We start from the raw sequence: 16,738 nt of genomic DNA, 5'->3' as shown, positions 1-16,738 counted from the left end.
TAGTGATGAATCTGATGATGAATCCATTGATGTTGATAAAGCTGAAATTGAGGGTGGGCCAACCCCTTTTGATGATTTCATTGATTTTGATGTTTTATTTCCAAATCATGTTCATAGTTCTACCATGAACCAGGTATAAACATATTACTATGTTACTCTAATTGATGTTGTTCCATTCCTCTCCCTTTTTTTTTTTTTAAATTAAGATCGTTCTTACTCCCCAGGCTATTCGAGATGAGGTTGTTTCTGACACTGAGACTATTCTTGCTGGTGAAGTTGTTCCTGAGGTTACTCCAAATATTGAGGTTATTCAAGATGTTAGAATTGATACTGATAATGTTAAAGTTATTCCAATGACTCCTCGTGCTTATTCCTCCCCAGTGCCAGAACATAGAGATACAAGTAGTGCTTCTGGCACTCAAATAGCACATACCGAACAAAGTAGTAAAAAAATTGACTTCCATGGTTTTCAAGTTTCACTGGAATATGTGACATACTTAGAACAGATTTTCAACATAGAGGGAGAGTTTTGGAGTACCTCATTTGTAAAGAACGTAGACGTAATTTGCTTAATGATGGACGTATTGGGTAGAGCTTTAGTCATTTCTCATGCTCCATTGATAAGTACTTCACCAGAGGAATTGCAACAGATGTTACAAGATTTCGATGATGCTTGTAACTTTGGATTCAAGCTTGAATGCCTCAATGATTGTAGATCAAAAGCCAAGATTTTTCTCAACAAGTCTTCCTTGGAAGATGAGTTAGAAGACATTGCAGTGAAGATAACTTCATTAAAAAAACGTGAAGCTGACGTACGAGAACAATTAGATGTATTTGCCAATAATAACTCTTCTCTATGGAATATGTAATTGGCTAGTCTTTTACTTTTCTTTGACTCTTTTTGAAACTCATTTGAGTCAGTACTTTGCTATTGATATATCACATTTCTTTTTCTTTTACAATAATAATAATGTTTCGCTTGTTATGTACTTATTCACTTTTTGTATCATTGTATGCGGCCAAAAGGTAATTCTCAACTTTTCATCAAGGAGATTAACTCTAACTTGACGTGAAAGAGATTATTTCATCCCTTCAAATAAGCAAGCATAAGAGCTGCGGCCAATTTGTGAGTAATAAGGTAAGGCCAAAGATGAGCGATGAAGCTTGCGGCCGATAACATACTATCATTACAGCCAAATTATGAGCGATAAAGCTAGCGGCTGAAATGTTAATGATTAATTATGGTCAAATATTGAGCGATACAGCTTGCGACCAATAATATTATTGCAGCCAAGATATAAGTAATGAAGCTAGCGGATAAATTATAAATAGTAAAACACAGCCAATATAAAAGCGGTGAAGCTGCGGCTGAAATGCCTTTCATTGCGAAAAAGTAAATCATGTATTTTGCATACAACAAAGAGTGGAGTTAGAACCTCATACATGATACTTCTTTATATATTAAAAATTGATCGGTGCAGTGATGGCGTTGTTCTTCGGATTTATCAATTTGCAATATCCACTTTCATTCACCTCATGAACAATATATGGTCCTTCCCATTTTGGGGTAAATTTAGAAGATGGTGTTCCTCTTCTAATATGCTCAGCTGCGCGTAACACTAGATCTCCCTCTTCAAAATTCCTCCTCTTCACTAGCTTGTCATAAGCTCTACTCAACCTTCTTTGATAGACTGATAAATTCTTCTTTGCTCTATCTCTTCTTTCTTTCAATGCTTCCAATTCTAACATCCGTAAATTATCATTATCAAGTTCAGCGTCTAGAGCTAATCTTGCAGACGGAACTAGAATTTCAGCAGGTAGCATTGCCTCTGTTCCATATACTAATGAAAAAGGAGTTGCCTTCGTAGGTTTACGCTTGGAAGTCCTATATGCCCATAATGCTACTGGAAGTGCATCATACCACATCTTTGGTTCTTCATGCACCATTCTACTAAGCACTTTAAGTAAAGTCTTGTTAGTAGCTTCAGCTTGACCATTTCCTTTCGGGTAGTAAGAAGTAGACTTCACATGATCCACATCGTAAAGAGCGAGTAATTCCCTTACAATGGCATTAATGAACGGAGTACCATTATCTGAAAGAATACGTCTAGGTATGCTGAACCTGCAAATGATGTTTTCCTTGATGAAATTTGCCACAGCCGGCCCAGTCGCATTCTTCAAAGAAATAGCTTCCACCCATTTAGTAAAGCACTCTGTTGCTGCTAATATCCAAGTATATCCTTTAGAAGGAGGATTGATAGGTCCAATCAAATCAAACGCCCAAGTATGGAATGGCCATGGAGTAATGATGCTATGAAGTTGTACAGCTGGAGCATGTATATCATTCCCATAAATCTGACATGGATAACACTTCCTTACGTAATTCACTGCATCTGCTTCCATAGTAGGCCAATAATACCCAAGATCCAAAAGCTTCTGATAAAGTTTTCTTCCACCTTCATGCTCCCTACTACTACCTGCATGCACTTCTGCTAACAATGGATTGACATCAGCTGGGGAAACACATTTCAATGATGTTCCTGCAAATGAGAGCCTAAACAAGTCATTTCCTTTAAGAAAAAAACGTTGAGCTCTTCTCTTGAGTTGTCTTGCATCTTGAAAGTTAGTTGGTAAAATTTCATTTTGGAAAAGATCAATATAAGGCCTACGCCAATCACCGGCACTTCCCACAAAATTACACTCTTGTACATCTGGTGGTTCAGAACATCTAATGCAAGCCTTTTGAAGCTGTAAAGCATCTTTGGACATAGATGGCCAAAAATATCCTGCTCTTTGGATTAAGCGATGTAAAGGTGGTCCTTCCTCACCACACCATTGTTCGTGGGCTATTCTCAATCTTTCTTTTGCCTCTTCCTCAGAAACGCATCTTGCTAGAACTCTATTACTTCCTTTGTGGTAAAGTGTACCATGAATCAAAATGTAGTGCTTTAAGCGTGGAATAGCAGTAGAACTAGGGTTAAGCAACTCTTCTATGATGGATTTTCGCCAATCCTCTTCGTCATAAATTGGAGGTAGTAATAGCTCACTGGATGGACATGAGATAGTCCTCTTGAGTACAACTATAGGAATACTTCGTTCTTTCTCCGGAATACAGACTTTAGAAGCCAAAGTAACAAGAGCATCTGCATAACGGTTCGTTGTTCTCGGAGTATGTTCACATCTCACCGTTTGAAATTTCTCTAACAATGACTGAACAAGAGTCTTGTAAGAAGCAAGTATTGGTTCTTTCAAAGAAAACTCACCATTAGTCTGCTTTACAATAAGATTAGAATCCCCATGGATGCAAAGATTGCTTATTCTAATTGTTGCTGCCGCATACAACCCCAAAACTAGTGCTTCATACTCAGCTTGATTGTTTGTGCATGGGAAATCTAGCTTGAAAGCTAACGAGATAGGTTCTCTACTTGACTCAAAAGAGTTTAACTCTAAACATGAAATCAAGAAATTCCCATCTTCACTTGGTGCTTCCAAGACACGAAGACCTTTTCTCTCCAAAGAGATGTGACCTCTACTCAAATGAGAGACAACTAATTCAGAACTTTGTACTGCAGAGTTATCTTCTCTATTCGGAGGAATAAGAACTATTCCGGCACCTCCTCCAAAACTATTTGAAGAACCATCAAAGTATAAACTCCACTCCCTTTCTTCAATATTTACTGCGCACACTTCTTCATGAAATTCAGCTGGAATGGCATCAGGAATAATCTCTTCAAACTGAGATGGAAAATATGCTAACAAATCTGAAAGTGCTTGAGACTTTATAGCTTTTGGCTGAACAACTGATACATCAAATTCTCCCAATAAAAGAAGCCACTTTGCTATTCTTCCAGATAGAACTGGCTTAGAAAGTAAAAACTTGATGGGATCTGACTTTGTCACGATTATGAGCTTGTGTGCCAAGAAATAGTGCCGAAGCTTTTGAGTTGTATAGACTAAAGCAAGACAGTGCTTTTCCATAGGTGAATAATTCAACTCACTTCCGTGTAAGCATCTACTAATGTAGTACACAGGTTTTTCTTCTCCATCCATTTCCTGAACAAGTAAAGCACCAATTGAGTATGGAGTAGAAGTCAAATACAACATCATTTGCTTTCCTTTGATAGGCATGATCATCGTTGCAGGAGAAGTAAGAATCTTTTTAATCTTTTCAAATGCTTGTTGCTGTGGTTCACCCCATATGAATGGAACACCTTTCTTAAGCAAGGCTTGAAAAGGCACAATGATTTCTCCTAAAGCTGGAATGAATCTCCTAATATAAGAGACTTTTCCCAACAAGCTTTTGAGTTGTTTTGATTCATCAGAGATGGCATGGATTGAATAGCTTTTATTTTTGTAGGATCAACATCTATACCTTTTCTGTGAACCATAAAACCCAAAAATCTTCCAGTTGTTACTCCAAATGCACATTTTAAAGGATTCATGCGAAGATTATACTTTCTACACCGTTCAAATACTTTTTTCAGATCTTCAAAGTGATTAAAAGCCTTCTTGGATTTCACTACTATATCATCCACATAATCTTCCATAAAATCATGCATCATGTCATGGAAGATAGCTGTCATGGCGCGTTGATAAGTTGCACCTACATTTTTTAATCCAAATGGCATTACAGTGTAGTAAAAATTTTCAAATGGAGTTCTAAAAGCTGTTTTCTCTGCATCTTCTCGTGCCATCTTTATTTAATTGTATCCACTAAACCCATCCATGAAGGAAAACATCTCATGACCAGCTGTAGCATCCACTAAAGTATCGATATTAGGAAGAGAAAAATCATATTTTGGGCATGCCTTGTTCAAATCTCTGAAATCTACACACACCCGAATTGTTCCATTCTTCTTTTTCACCGGAACTACATTTGCTAGCCATGTAGGATAATGTATGGGTTTGATGAATCCAACCTTGAGAAGCTTATTAATCTCCTCCTTTATCTGGCCCTCTATCTCATGATGAAATACACGAGCATGTTGTTTCACTAGCTTGCTTTGTGGAGAAATGTGTAACTCGTGAGTAATGAGATTCTCATCCAGTCCAGGCATCTGCTCATAAGTCCAAGCAAACACATCTTGGAATTTTCTTAACAACTCAATTAGCACAACCTTTTGTTCACCAGAAAGACTCTTGCTTATGAAGAGTGGCTTACTTGTCTCTCCTTCTTCTGCCATATTTATTTCTTCCAATTCATCCCCTTGAGGCTTGGGTTGATCTGAAAGTTGTTCTTTTGTGGATAATACTTCCTGTACTTTTTCCTTTTCTGCTTTTACTTGAAAACATGATGGTGATGTATCCGGTGGCTTCCAAAGTTTGGGATCAGGAGAAGATGTTTCCCCAGACCCCGCGTCCCATCATAAGCAATACATAATTTTTCCATCTTCACGTGCATAGGAAGTTACCCCATTAGACGTCTTTTCTTCATTTACTTCTTTGTATGTGGAAGTGTTTTCCCTTTTTCTCTTCCCACCTCATTCCTTTTTCTTGCCATTACTCTCTGTCTTATTCTCATACTTCTCCCATCGTGGAAATGGAACACCGATAGGTCTAACAATAGCTGTTTCTCCATCTGTTGCTAGATCTTCAAAGAAAGAAGCCTCTATATAACTCACCTCATGCCGTTCAAACGGAGCTTTAGTGGCTGGAATGAAAACCTCCTTCCCCTTCCAATATCCCTTAATACATTGATGACGTGAAGAAGGGATGATATTGTGCATATGCAAGAACTTTCTTCCAATTAGAGCATGATAAGCCACATTTGCATCAATAACATGGAAACATGTTTGATCTTGAATCGGCCCCATCTTAAAATTCACTGTCACTTGTCCCAAAGTTATAATCTCCTTGTTATCAAAAGAAGTGATAGCCATAGGACGATGTAAACTCTTCAAATCCATGTTTACAGCTTTCAAAGTGGATAGAGGTATGAGATTCACAGAAGAACCATCATCAATGAATGTTCTCCTAATAGGATATCCATTGATAGTACTTTCCACATAAAGGGGTTTATTATGATAAGGATGAGGTGTACACATGTCTGCCTCTGTAAACACAATAGCGTTCTTATATGCACCAACCATCTTCCCCATAGGTCGTCCTATTAAGTTACATTCTCCATACTGTTCTCCAGCTATCTGAACTAGGGATATAGCTGCTTCTTTCCTTGCTTCTTCTGAAAACCCAAGTTGGTCAAAGAAATGCCGGAAGCTAGGTGTCTTCATGAGTGAATTAGCAATTGAAGAAGTAACCCTAGTAGCTTCATTTGCATCATTGAATTGGGTGTTTGAAGAGGAAGGGTCATCATGGTGAGCATGAATTATTGCACTTACTTGTCCGCGAGGATTTGAATGAATGGGAAGAGGGTTATTTTGGACTCTGTTATTTCCAATCAACACTTCTCCTGCTTGCACCCGTCGATGGAACATTCTTCAAAGGTTTCTGCATTCAGCAAGTGGATGACCGACTGTCCGATGATAATCACAGTACCTTGGATTAGCCTTTTCCTCCGCTGTTGGTGGTCGTGGAGTGTAAGGTAAGTTTATTTGTCCATCCCTAACCCATTCTTGGAGAAGAGCTCTCACTCTATCTAAAGGTACTGAAAACGGTGGAGAAGAGTCATTCTCCTCATCTGGCCCTCTCCTAGGGACATCTCTTCTAGGACGTAAATTTGCTCGAATTGGACCCCTTCTTTCTCTACCTCCTCCTTGGATGGCATTCACCATTGGGTTATTCCTTCTACCAAAGCGAGTGAGTCCCTTTTGTCTAAGAACTGTATTATTGGTCCTTCGTGCAGCTTCCACTAATGTAGCAAAGGTTGGAAGAGGTAGATTCTCCAAGTGTAACCTGTATTCATCAAACATCCCCTGAATACACACTTTTACCAACTCTTTCTCATCATGAGATTCTTGTATGTCCAGCACTCTATCTCTAAAACGTTGGATATACTCCATTAAATCCTCCCTAGACTTTTGAAACTCTCTTCCAAGATCAACGAGAGTAACTTTCTCTTGAGTAGAAAAGAACTTTTCCCCAAACATCCTACACATCTGATTCCAAGATTGAACAGAACCAGGAGTGAGGTTAACATACCATGTATAAGCCTTCTCAGTGAGAGACTTGGAGAATTCTTTCAACTTCAGGTCATCATCCAATCCAGCTACTCCAAGAGTCTCCACAAATTTCATGACATGTTCGCATGCATCACCAGTCTTCCCATTAAATTGTTTGAACTTAGGGCTAGTATAGTCTTTAGGATATGGTTTTGCAGCTACACTAGCCGGGTAAGGCAACTTGAGATCAAACTCAGAAAAATTCAAACTCTTGTTCTTCTGATCTAACAACTTTTGGAGCTCTTCCAGTGTCACAAATCCTTGAGTAGGAATAGATGGGATTACTGTAATAGTAGTAGTAGTTGGAGTAACTGCAATAGTGGTGTTGGTAAGGTTAGGGTTTGCAGCAACTACTACATCAGCTGCACCTTCTCCATTGCCTCCATTCTCCTCAATGTTTGTAACTAGATGAGTGACTCCAGCAGGTGCACTCTCATTAGGATGCACAGATTGAGCTTGAAAAGTGGTGACAGTAGAGGATGCAAATTGAGATATAGTGTCCATCATTCGCTTATTATTGTCCTCCAAAATTTGTATCCTCTCTTGGGAAGTTTGAATCATTCTCATCAGATCCTGAATGTAGGAAGGAACAGGCGCATCCTGGTTGCCAGTGGAACTCTCCATCTTTTTCGAAAACAAGAAATTTCAGCAATAAAAGTCTTACTTAATGCAATCACTCCTCCTCAGTGGAGTCGCCAAAATGTAAAGAGGGTTCTTGTGATAGGGAGAGGAAGTGTTGCAAACAAGTAAGAGGACGTGCCAGAGGAGGCAGAGAGGAAGATTGAAGCAGTTCCTGAAGTACTAAGTGTTGTGGCAGGTGGAAGACAATAAGAAAAGACTTAAAGAGACTTAGAAAGTACAAGATAATTAGAGAGAGAATTTAGAGAGAGAAGCTCTCAAGTTGAGAATGTGTTAGGAGGGGCCAAGAAGAGTCCTCCCAAATGAATTGTGAGGCTCTATATATAGTGCTAAAAGTGGCGGTTACATAAAAATAGGCTTTAATGCGCCTAATGAATGACATTATTATGAAGAATATTAATGAAAGTAACCGTTACTGTAATTGGATGTAGTAAGACTTGTTCTCAAGTAAAGGTAATAGAAAAGAGGTGTACGAGAATAGGTACAAGAGAATAAGCTGTACATAAATAAGTATACGAGAACAAGATAAGAGGGTGAAACACTTGTACTTCAGGAAAGGGTTAAGAGGAACACCTCTTAACTACATCCATATCTGAGCCACCAAGCCAAACTCTCTGAAACATCCTAAGATGAAAGTAACTCATGAACCCTGCCACTTATTCTGAGTTACTTTCACTGTCATCCAAGTGAAGCGGTTATTCTATTCAAAGTAGCTGTTCTACTTGTATTAGTTGTTCCATATGGAGTAATACTTTACTTTTTTCTGATTATTTTGCTTTAAGTAGTACTTCACTTATTCTGCGTGAAGTAGCGCTTCACTTGTTCTGCGTTAAGTAGCTCTTCACTTGTTCTAATTATTCTACGTGAAGTAGCACTTCACTTATTCTAATCATTTTGTATACAACATTATGTTGTAACATAATTCTTTAAAGTAATAGTATTAACCAAAATCTAATATCTACAAAGTCAAATAATTTATTGATTATTATATTATTTAAATCTAGAAATTTTGATAAAAAATGCGCATGACAACTTGAGAAACTAGACTAAAACTCTCCATTGAAATGAAACAGATAAGTCAAATGCAACTTAGAAATTTGCAATCCAAGCAATTGATTAGCCATTGTATTCTTTGAACTTGGACAGGAGCAAGCACCCATGATTCCCTGATAGAAAAGGAGGAGTTCAAAGTAAAACGTTTTCTTTTGATTATAAGAGCAGCAGTTTCTGTTGCTACATGGAAAACAATGTCCTTTTCACGAGCCCAAGCTGCCGCCACTATGTCACCCACTCAAACTCTGGAGTCTGGACCAATGTAAGATATGGAAGGACTGCCTTATCCAAGTTCCAAATTCTTTTGTCTGTGAGAATCTCCAAATAGTTACTTAAAATGAAATCAGCCTATGTAAGCCTGAGTTTACCATTCATAGACTTTTCATTTTATGCCTGAATGAAGATAATAAATTTACCAATTATATAAGTAATAGAACATAGTATTTTTTGTGATAAACACAAAAAATGAAATAAAATAGATTTTATGTCTAATATAAAAATATATACATGGAGGAGTTGTAACATGTACCAATTTATTGCCAATGTTTAGACCTAAAACCTTTTGTCCACAATATTGCGAGTACTAATTTTTCCAACCCATTGTAATGACGGGCCTCTTGAGTAAAGACCAACAACCATTCTTGAGCTCACTTAGGGAGCTCATTATTATCACCCAAAATTGACAGCCCCAGGCATTTTTAGTGGTGGAGATCATTTTAGTTTTAAGTTTATATCAGGTAAATTTGTGAGGAAATTGTGAAAAATAATTCTCTTTATAAGTTCAATTTAAAAATATCTTTTATTATAATTTTTATTATTTGTAGTCAATTTTGACATGACTTGACAACATTGCCTTTTAAACAATTTCAGACAAATTAAAATAGTTTCGATTTTCTCTATCTCGCCATATAGACAAAATTTTGCAAAATTAAATCCTGATTTCTCTCTCTTACTAAATGCTGTCTATTTCGCCATTCAGTTCTTTCTCGCCATCCCAAAGAGTAAAAATAATATTAAGGTATATGTTTTAGATTTTTGGATTTATTAGTTTATTCATATAATTTCAAAGTTGAGAGGTTGAGGTTGAAATTGATTAGACATATCTATAAATTAAAACACTGTATGATTTTGACAACTTAAATCTGGCTGCAAGCAGACAAACCAATTAGTTATTAGATATTGCATTACTAGTTTTTAACCATTGTGTCACTGATTTTTAGATATTGCGAGATTGATTTTTAGGTAATGCCTAAACCACACAATACCTAAAAATTAGTCATGCAATGTCTTACGAACTAGTCACGCAATGTCATATCAACCAATTACGCAATACTTAAAAATCAATCACACAATACTTAAAAATTAGTAATGTAATACTTAAAAACTAATCACGCAACTCCCAAAAATCAAATACGCAATGCCTAAAAACTATTAAAACTATTGAATTTCATTTAACAAAATCAACAACTTCAAACAATACACTATATTCCATTTAACAACATAATCAATAAATATGCCTACTTAATCAAAAATGCTCAAAATGCTTAAAGGCTTTTCTTCATGTATCAAAAGCTACTCCAAAATACTTAAAAATGCTCAAAACGCTCAAAAAAAAATTTTTTGTGTATCAAAAATCACTCTAAAATGCTCAAAATACTTAAAGGTTTTTCTTTTTGGCAAGGAATGCTCTAGAGATGAATGGTATGGTTTGGTGAAAAAAGATCAACGGATATGAGTCGATTTGAAGCGTGAATCTAAACGTATGAATCGGTTTAATTAAGGGTAATTTTATTCAAAATTAATTTCTCTTGACTAAAAATAGTTAAAATTATAAAAAGAGCTATTTTCAAAAATATCTTAGGTATGAGGAATATTTTTGAAAAAAAACCTAAATTTTTTGGTCTACATACAAAGATTTGCACATTTCAATCTGTGCCCAAATCTTCATTCCCTGTGCTTGTCATCCTAGCCGTTTGTGACCATTTTCAAACAACATTTTTGCTTCTAAACAACAAACAACAATACCCTTATGACTAATTGCTATTAATTCAATTGGTGAATAGAAAGTATCTCGTGTGTAGGGATCGGGGTGTTTTTTGGAGTATCCTGTTCTTACCAAAGCTTTTGTTTGGATTCTGTTCATGCTGATTTTTTGGGCTTGAGATGTTTTTTTGTAAGTGAGAGTTGTTTTTTCATAGAAAGTAGGATGATCTCTTAGGAGGGGACTTTGAAATATTATTTTCGAATTAAAAAATAACAGGATAAAATCATCTTATTCTGGAAATAATTGTTCTCATTAATGAATATATTTTAATTTTTTTTAAAAAAATTCGATTGGTGAATAGATAAATCCAACATTTTTGCATTTTTCCATTTCTTGGTGGATTCTCTTCCAATACTAGTTTTTAAGGTAATTAAGCACAATGAATCCTCTTCTTTAATGCAAAACACATGGAAAAATTACCCTTTGCCCCACCATCAATTATTTTAATCCTCTTACCGAAAATAGATGCATTCCTTTGAATATTCCTTCCCGCAAGGTACCAACAAGAAAGGGTTTTCTTATTTTCTTCTTTTTGGTACATTAAAACAGGTCAAACAAGAGAAGAAAATTGAAATATTTTTTAGAAGTAAGTTTTTTTTATTGAAAAATTGAGATGTTTGCTACCAAATCCAAATGGGTTTATGCATCTGCAAAGAAATAGACACAAACCATTTAGAAATAGCAAAAGAAGTAAGATTACTACTTTTTGTTTAGTCAATCTGCGCAAAATATGGCCGCTTTGCTCACCTTCTGGTAATCACATGCGGATGGAAGTTTTTTGCACTTTAACGCAATCCCAAAGACAAAACATCAAAAGATCAAACCAGCCATCTCTAAACTCACCCAACACAGTAATCCTACCACTTCAAACCTTAAACCCATCATCTTTTGGGGGAAAAAACCTTAAACCCGTGTTTTAAACAGTCAAAAGCCCATGATTTTCTTCTCAAAAACTAAAGTATAAGAACAACAAATTAAGGATATATCTTACAACCAAACATAATGAACCCTCCCCAGAAAATAAACCTGAAACATAAGAAAAACAAATAAGAACAGAAAGGAAAGCAAAGGTTGGTGAGGAGAGAGGAGGCAATGGAGATGAGGGTTAGAATAAGTATGGTTTTATAATGGGGAGGAAACCGTCTTTAGGGCAACACTTTGGCCTGCTGCCAGGCTGCCAGCAGGTTTAGGGCAGCGCGTAAAGAGGTGTGTAGAAGGAAGGTGTGTGTCCGGGCAAGCCATTGCAGCTAACCCAAATAATAAAAAATTAGGCAACTTGCCAAGGGCTTTGCTGTCTAAACCCAAATATATTCACTGTTTTTGAGAGTTTGTGACGTCTAAATCCAAATTACTCGTTTTACTACATTAAAATCCAAATTTTTATATTAATTTTCATAAAATAGACATTTTAATTTAATAGAAAATAATCAAAATATACATTAAAAAATGCAAAAAAATGTATTATGTTATGCAAATGTTTATGTTCTTTCATGCATGAATAAAAGATAAAAAGTAGGTTTTAAACTTCAAACACTTGGCAAAAGTGACATCTGGGATGCAGCCATGGTTGCAGAAAAGTGCACGTACCAGCTTGTAACTTTGGATTGGGGCCGAGAGAAGTTTCCAGCCGAAGAAGAGAAGGATGGCCCTACGAGCTGAGAAAAAGTAAGGTCATCAAAACAGATGATTGCTTCGGAATAGAAGTTTCTATGTAGTACATGCCACTTCAAGGCCCATCGGCCTATGTGGTTATGGATTTTCATAAAACTTTATTATATAGAAAGATAGTATAGATATTATCTGCCCCATAATAATCTCCGAGATAATATCTCATGATTAAAATTTTGAGATTTTAATTTACAAGTCTTGGATTCGAATCTTAAAAAATTCGAATAACTTTTGATAATTAAATAAATTAATATAAAATTTCTTGATTAATTTGTAACAATTAAACTAACGTAAAATAATCTTCTAAGTATGTAAGACTGACTACACACCTAGTAAATATAGAACCAATCGTCTTTTTTTAGGCGCTTCAGTTCATATTGGCGTAATTATGCCAAAAAATCTTGAAGTAATAATATTATTATTTGTAGACTTATTGTACAGTTCACGTCTTGACGTGGGTAAGTAAGGAATGATAGTTCAATAGAAAATAGAATGACTATTGTTATGAAAATAGAATAAGATAAAAATAATCATTATGTAATTTGGTTCATGGAATAGAATAAGGTAAGAATTGTTATTATGATTTATTTTCATATTAGATTTGTAAAAATAGCTTTAGAATAGTAAAAGAATAGGAGATAAAAAGATAAAAATATATTTTATTATAATATATAATTTTTAATTTAAATATTTATTTTTATGATTTATTGAAAATATTAATAATTTTTTATTTAAAACTTAAATATGATCACTTATTTTATTTTTTAAAATTTAAATTTTTTTTTAAAAAAGTTTTTCTATTTTAGTATTTTCAATTTTTTCTTTTTCTTTTTTTTAGTTGGTAGGCCACCAATAATGTGACTAGCGTAATGGAGTGTTGATCTGACACTCTCAGTGGTCGGATTTGACCAGATACAATTATGGACGCTAGATTCAACACTGTCTCGATCTGATCTAGCTGTGGAGCACTTTCTCACTGCCAACACCAAGGCTACCTTCGCCATTGTCTCCCTTCGCCGCCCTCCAGTGGTGGAGGGAATTTCGAGAGAGAAGGAGAGAGGCAAAAGATAGGTAGAGAGAGAAATAGAAATGTGAAAAATAAAAAAAAATTGTATTTTACAAATGATAATTTTTAAATTTATTTAAAGATAATTTTACGATTCCTTCACATTCAAAATAACCAGTACTGAATCCCTTTTGGTATTGACTATTCACCATTATTCGGGAATGACCATTTCGTGACGTAAACAAATTTTTAAAGAGATCTTTGAAGGAGTATTCCATTGCTCCTTAGCAAACATACCCTTTTAGAATTAATAATATAATCAGCAGACTTAATTGTACCATTCACATCTTGACATGAGTGTAGACACTATCTATTTTATCTTTTATCTTTGTATTTTTATTTTTTATCTATCTCTTATTTGATGTTATCTATCTTTAAGAATTGATTATTACTATCATAATTTAATTTTATTTACTTACTATTATAATTTGAGCTTAATTTAGCTTTTATTCTCATTTTTATATAAACTAACTTTCACTAATGTCATGGGCCAATGTTTGATCCGAAATTGAAAAAATTGAGCTTTTGGGTCTTTGGCAGCTTTGGGCACATTGATGGCCCAATATCAGAAACCAGTCCAATAAAACTAATACAATTGAAAATGGATCAAAACAATTAAAACATTAATCAAGATTAAATTCCAAACGAAATCTGAATGCTTCAGAAACAGATAAAATAAATAAAACATAAAAAAGAGGGGAAAATAGCTGGACGATTGGCAGGGTGTGGTACACTGTGCCAGACGCGGGTCACCCTGCCAGGTGCAGTACACTTTGCCAGACAAGAAAAAATTGGGTATAAAAAATCCACTGTGGCAACCAAAGAAAAAGAAAAAACGGTAGCAAAAAAATCAAAAAATCCCTAGCTTTCTAGCAACCATTTTACCTTAGCCACAATAGAAAAAAATAAAAAAAATAAAAAAATCAGTCAAAAATATACAAGGAAAAATGAGAGAAGCAAAAGGTTTGTTTTAGAGTTTTTTGGTTTGGGTTTTTTTAGGGGTAGATTTTGATTTTTGGGAGGGATTTTTGACTTGGGTGATTGGCAATTTAAAAGAGGGAGAAGTCTTTCTTTTAGGAACAACCGGCGACAAAAGCAGAGGCTCGATTTAAGAGTGCCGCCGGTTAGGAATAGAGAGCTTTAAAGGGGTGTCGCCGTTTGGTAGAGACAAAACGGTTCGGCATCGAAATAAGAGAGAAACAGAGAGTCGAATCGGTGATAAAGGAGAGGGTGAGAGAGAAGATCAAGTAGGGAGAGGAAATGTATCATTTTGTTGGGAGATTAGAAAGAAGGAAAAGAGAGTTCAACGGCTTGAGAGATGAAGTGAGTTAAAAAAGAGAGAAAAGTGAATAAGAGAAAGGAAGGCTCTAGGGTTTAAAGGGTTATAAAACGACACCGTTTTGATCTACCAAGGCCTCCTTCCCATCGCCAAACGACGCCGTTGTTGTTGCTTGGAATCTGCCACACCAAGCTCTAAATTGTTCCACTCTAAGGCAGGCCAGGGTCCGGCGGTAGTTTAGGCTAACTAAGGCCAATCAGGTAAAAAAAAACTTTATTTATGCATGAATCTGTGAGGGATTTGGATTGGTTGTTTGGGGGCTAGCCCACTCTCTTTGATTAAGCTTTATTATTTGACTATATAAAATAAATTTAAATGCTTTGGGCATAATATTTAAAATCCTTTTAATAATATTTTAGAAGATTAAAATTAACAAAAAAATGTGAAATAATAATGTTAATAGTAAAAGATAGTAAAAAAATGTTTTAAATAATATTTTTTAGTCATAAAAAGAATTGAGATTTAGAAGAATATATATGTTTACAAATATATAAAATAAATAAATAAATAGTAGGAAAAATGTAGTAATAGATTTAGTCTAGTTTAAAAATAAAATGAATGAGAAGAACAAGATAAAAAGAAAAGAAAGAGAAAGAAAAGACATAGGAATAAGTAAGTAATTAATAGAAATAAAGTAAACGAATAAGCAAAATAAAAAACAATAAAGTATAATATAAGAGAAATGGATAAAAAGATAATATTTGTTATCAAGAGTTAAAATAGTGTGGCGGAGAAAATATTAGTCACAATAATAAAAAAATTGTTTTAGGTCAATATTAATAATTATGATAGTACATAAATTGAGCCTTAAAGTACCATACTATTAACAATAGGAATAATAAATAATTAATACCGATGATGGGACAATTGTCCAAGATATGAGAAGTCACAATTTTCAAATTAATTTTCCTTAAGCTCGGAATTCAAATTAGGGCTCTACCAGTATGATGGGAGAGCCTCGATTTTGAGATTTTGAGATTTTAAATTTTAAATAAATAAAAAAATTAATATTGTTTTCGCCATTAAACCATTAATTAGAAATCAAGTATGCTTTATGTTATAAATTCTTATTATGATAGATCAGGGATTAGTGTAACCTTCTTTATATATAAAGTTTTCTTTTATCAACTTGATTTTTTTATTTTGATTTGTTTTCTTACTTTAGGAAGTAAACGATAAAATTACATTTTATTAACAAAGTAAATAAGGTTTGAAAATGATGAAAATTAAAGGTAAAGAGAGTGAAAAAGAAAAACACGAGGGGAAGATAAAAGAAAAAAGAAGTTGAACTAACATAAACAAAAATTTTAAACATAAATAAATTAATAGAAATCAACATAAACAATGAAAACCTGATTAAAAATACATATATATAATATTAAGTTTGATTTTTGGATCGATTCGATTTGAAATTTTTTTTATTGAGAACCAATAGAATAAATTGTTAGTATCAAAATATTTGACTGATGAACTGAATAGATCAATCAAATAAAACAATTTTACTGGAATTTCATTTGAATCAGTCAAGTCATTTGATTTGGCCCATTTTGTACTCACCCCCGAGTAGGATAGAGCATGAGAGAGAGAGAGATTTGAAATTTGAAATTTGAATATAAGAAATACTAATTGAAATTTGAAAGAAAGCATGCGCGGTTCAGATGAAATTTGAATAGTATACAAAGCAGTCAGATTCCTCTTTCTCTCCAAGCCTTGAAGTCAACCTCATCACTAATAATTAATAATTTTAATTTTGTTTGAATGAAAATTTTAAAAAAATTATATGTTTTTCTTTATGATTTTTAATAAATTTC

General features: G+C 34.5%; 1 protein-coding gene across 1 annotated transcript; it reads right to left on the bottom strand.

Annotated features, from left to right (window-relative positions):
• Positions 1 to 1,461: 1,461 nt before the first annotated feature.
• Positions 1,462 to 4,694, bottom strand: LOC148763426 (uncharacterized). The gene is made up of 2 exons (XM_088804328.1): positions 4,373 to 4,694; positions 1,462 to 4,256 (listed from the first exon to the last, which is right to left on the bottom strand). The coding sequence occupies exons 1-2, from the start codon at positions 4,692 to 4,694 to the stop codon at positions 1,462 to 1,464; spliced, it is 3,117 nt and encodes a 1,038-aa protein (XP_088660454.1).
• Positions 4,695 to 16,738: the final 12,044 nt, after the last annotated feature.

The sequence above is a fragment of the Theobroma cacao genome, chromosome 3 (genome assembly GCF_053813885.1).
Source record: "Theobroma cacao isolate CCN51 chromosome 3, ASM5381388v1, whole genome shotgun sequence".
NCBI lineage: Eukaryota > Viridiplantae > Streptophyta > Magnoliopsida > Malvales > Malvaceae > Theobroma > Theobroma cacao.
The sequence above is the reverse complement of the archived record's forward strand: the minus strand, read 5'-3'. Positions and strand labels throughout refer to the sequence as shown.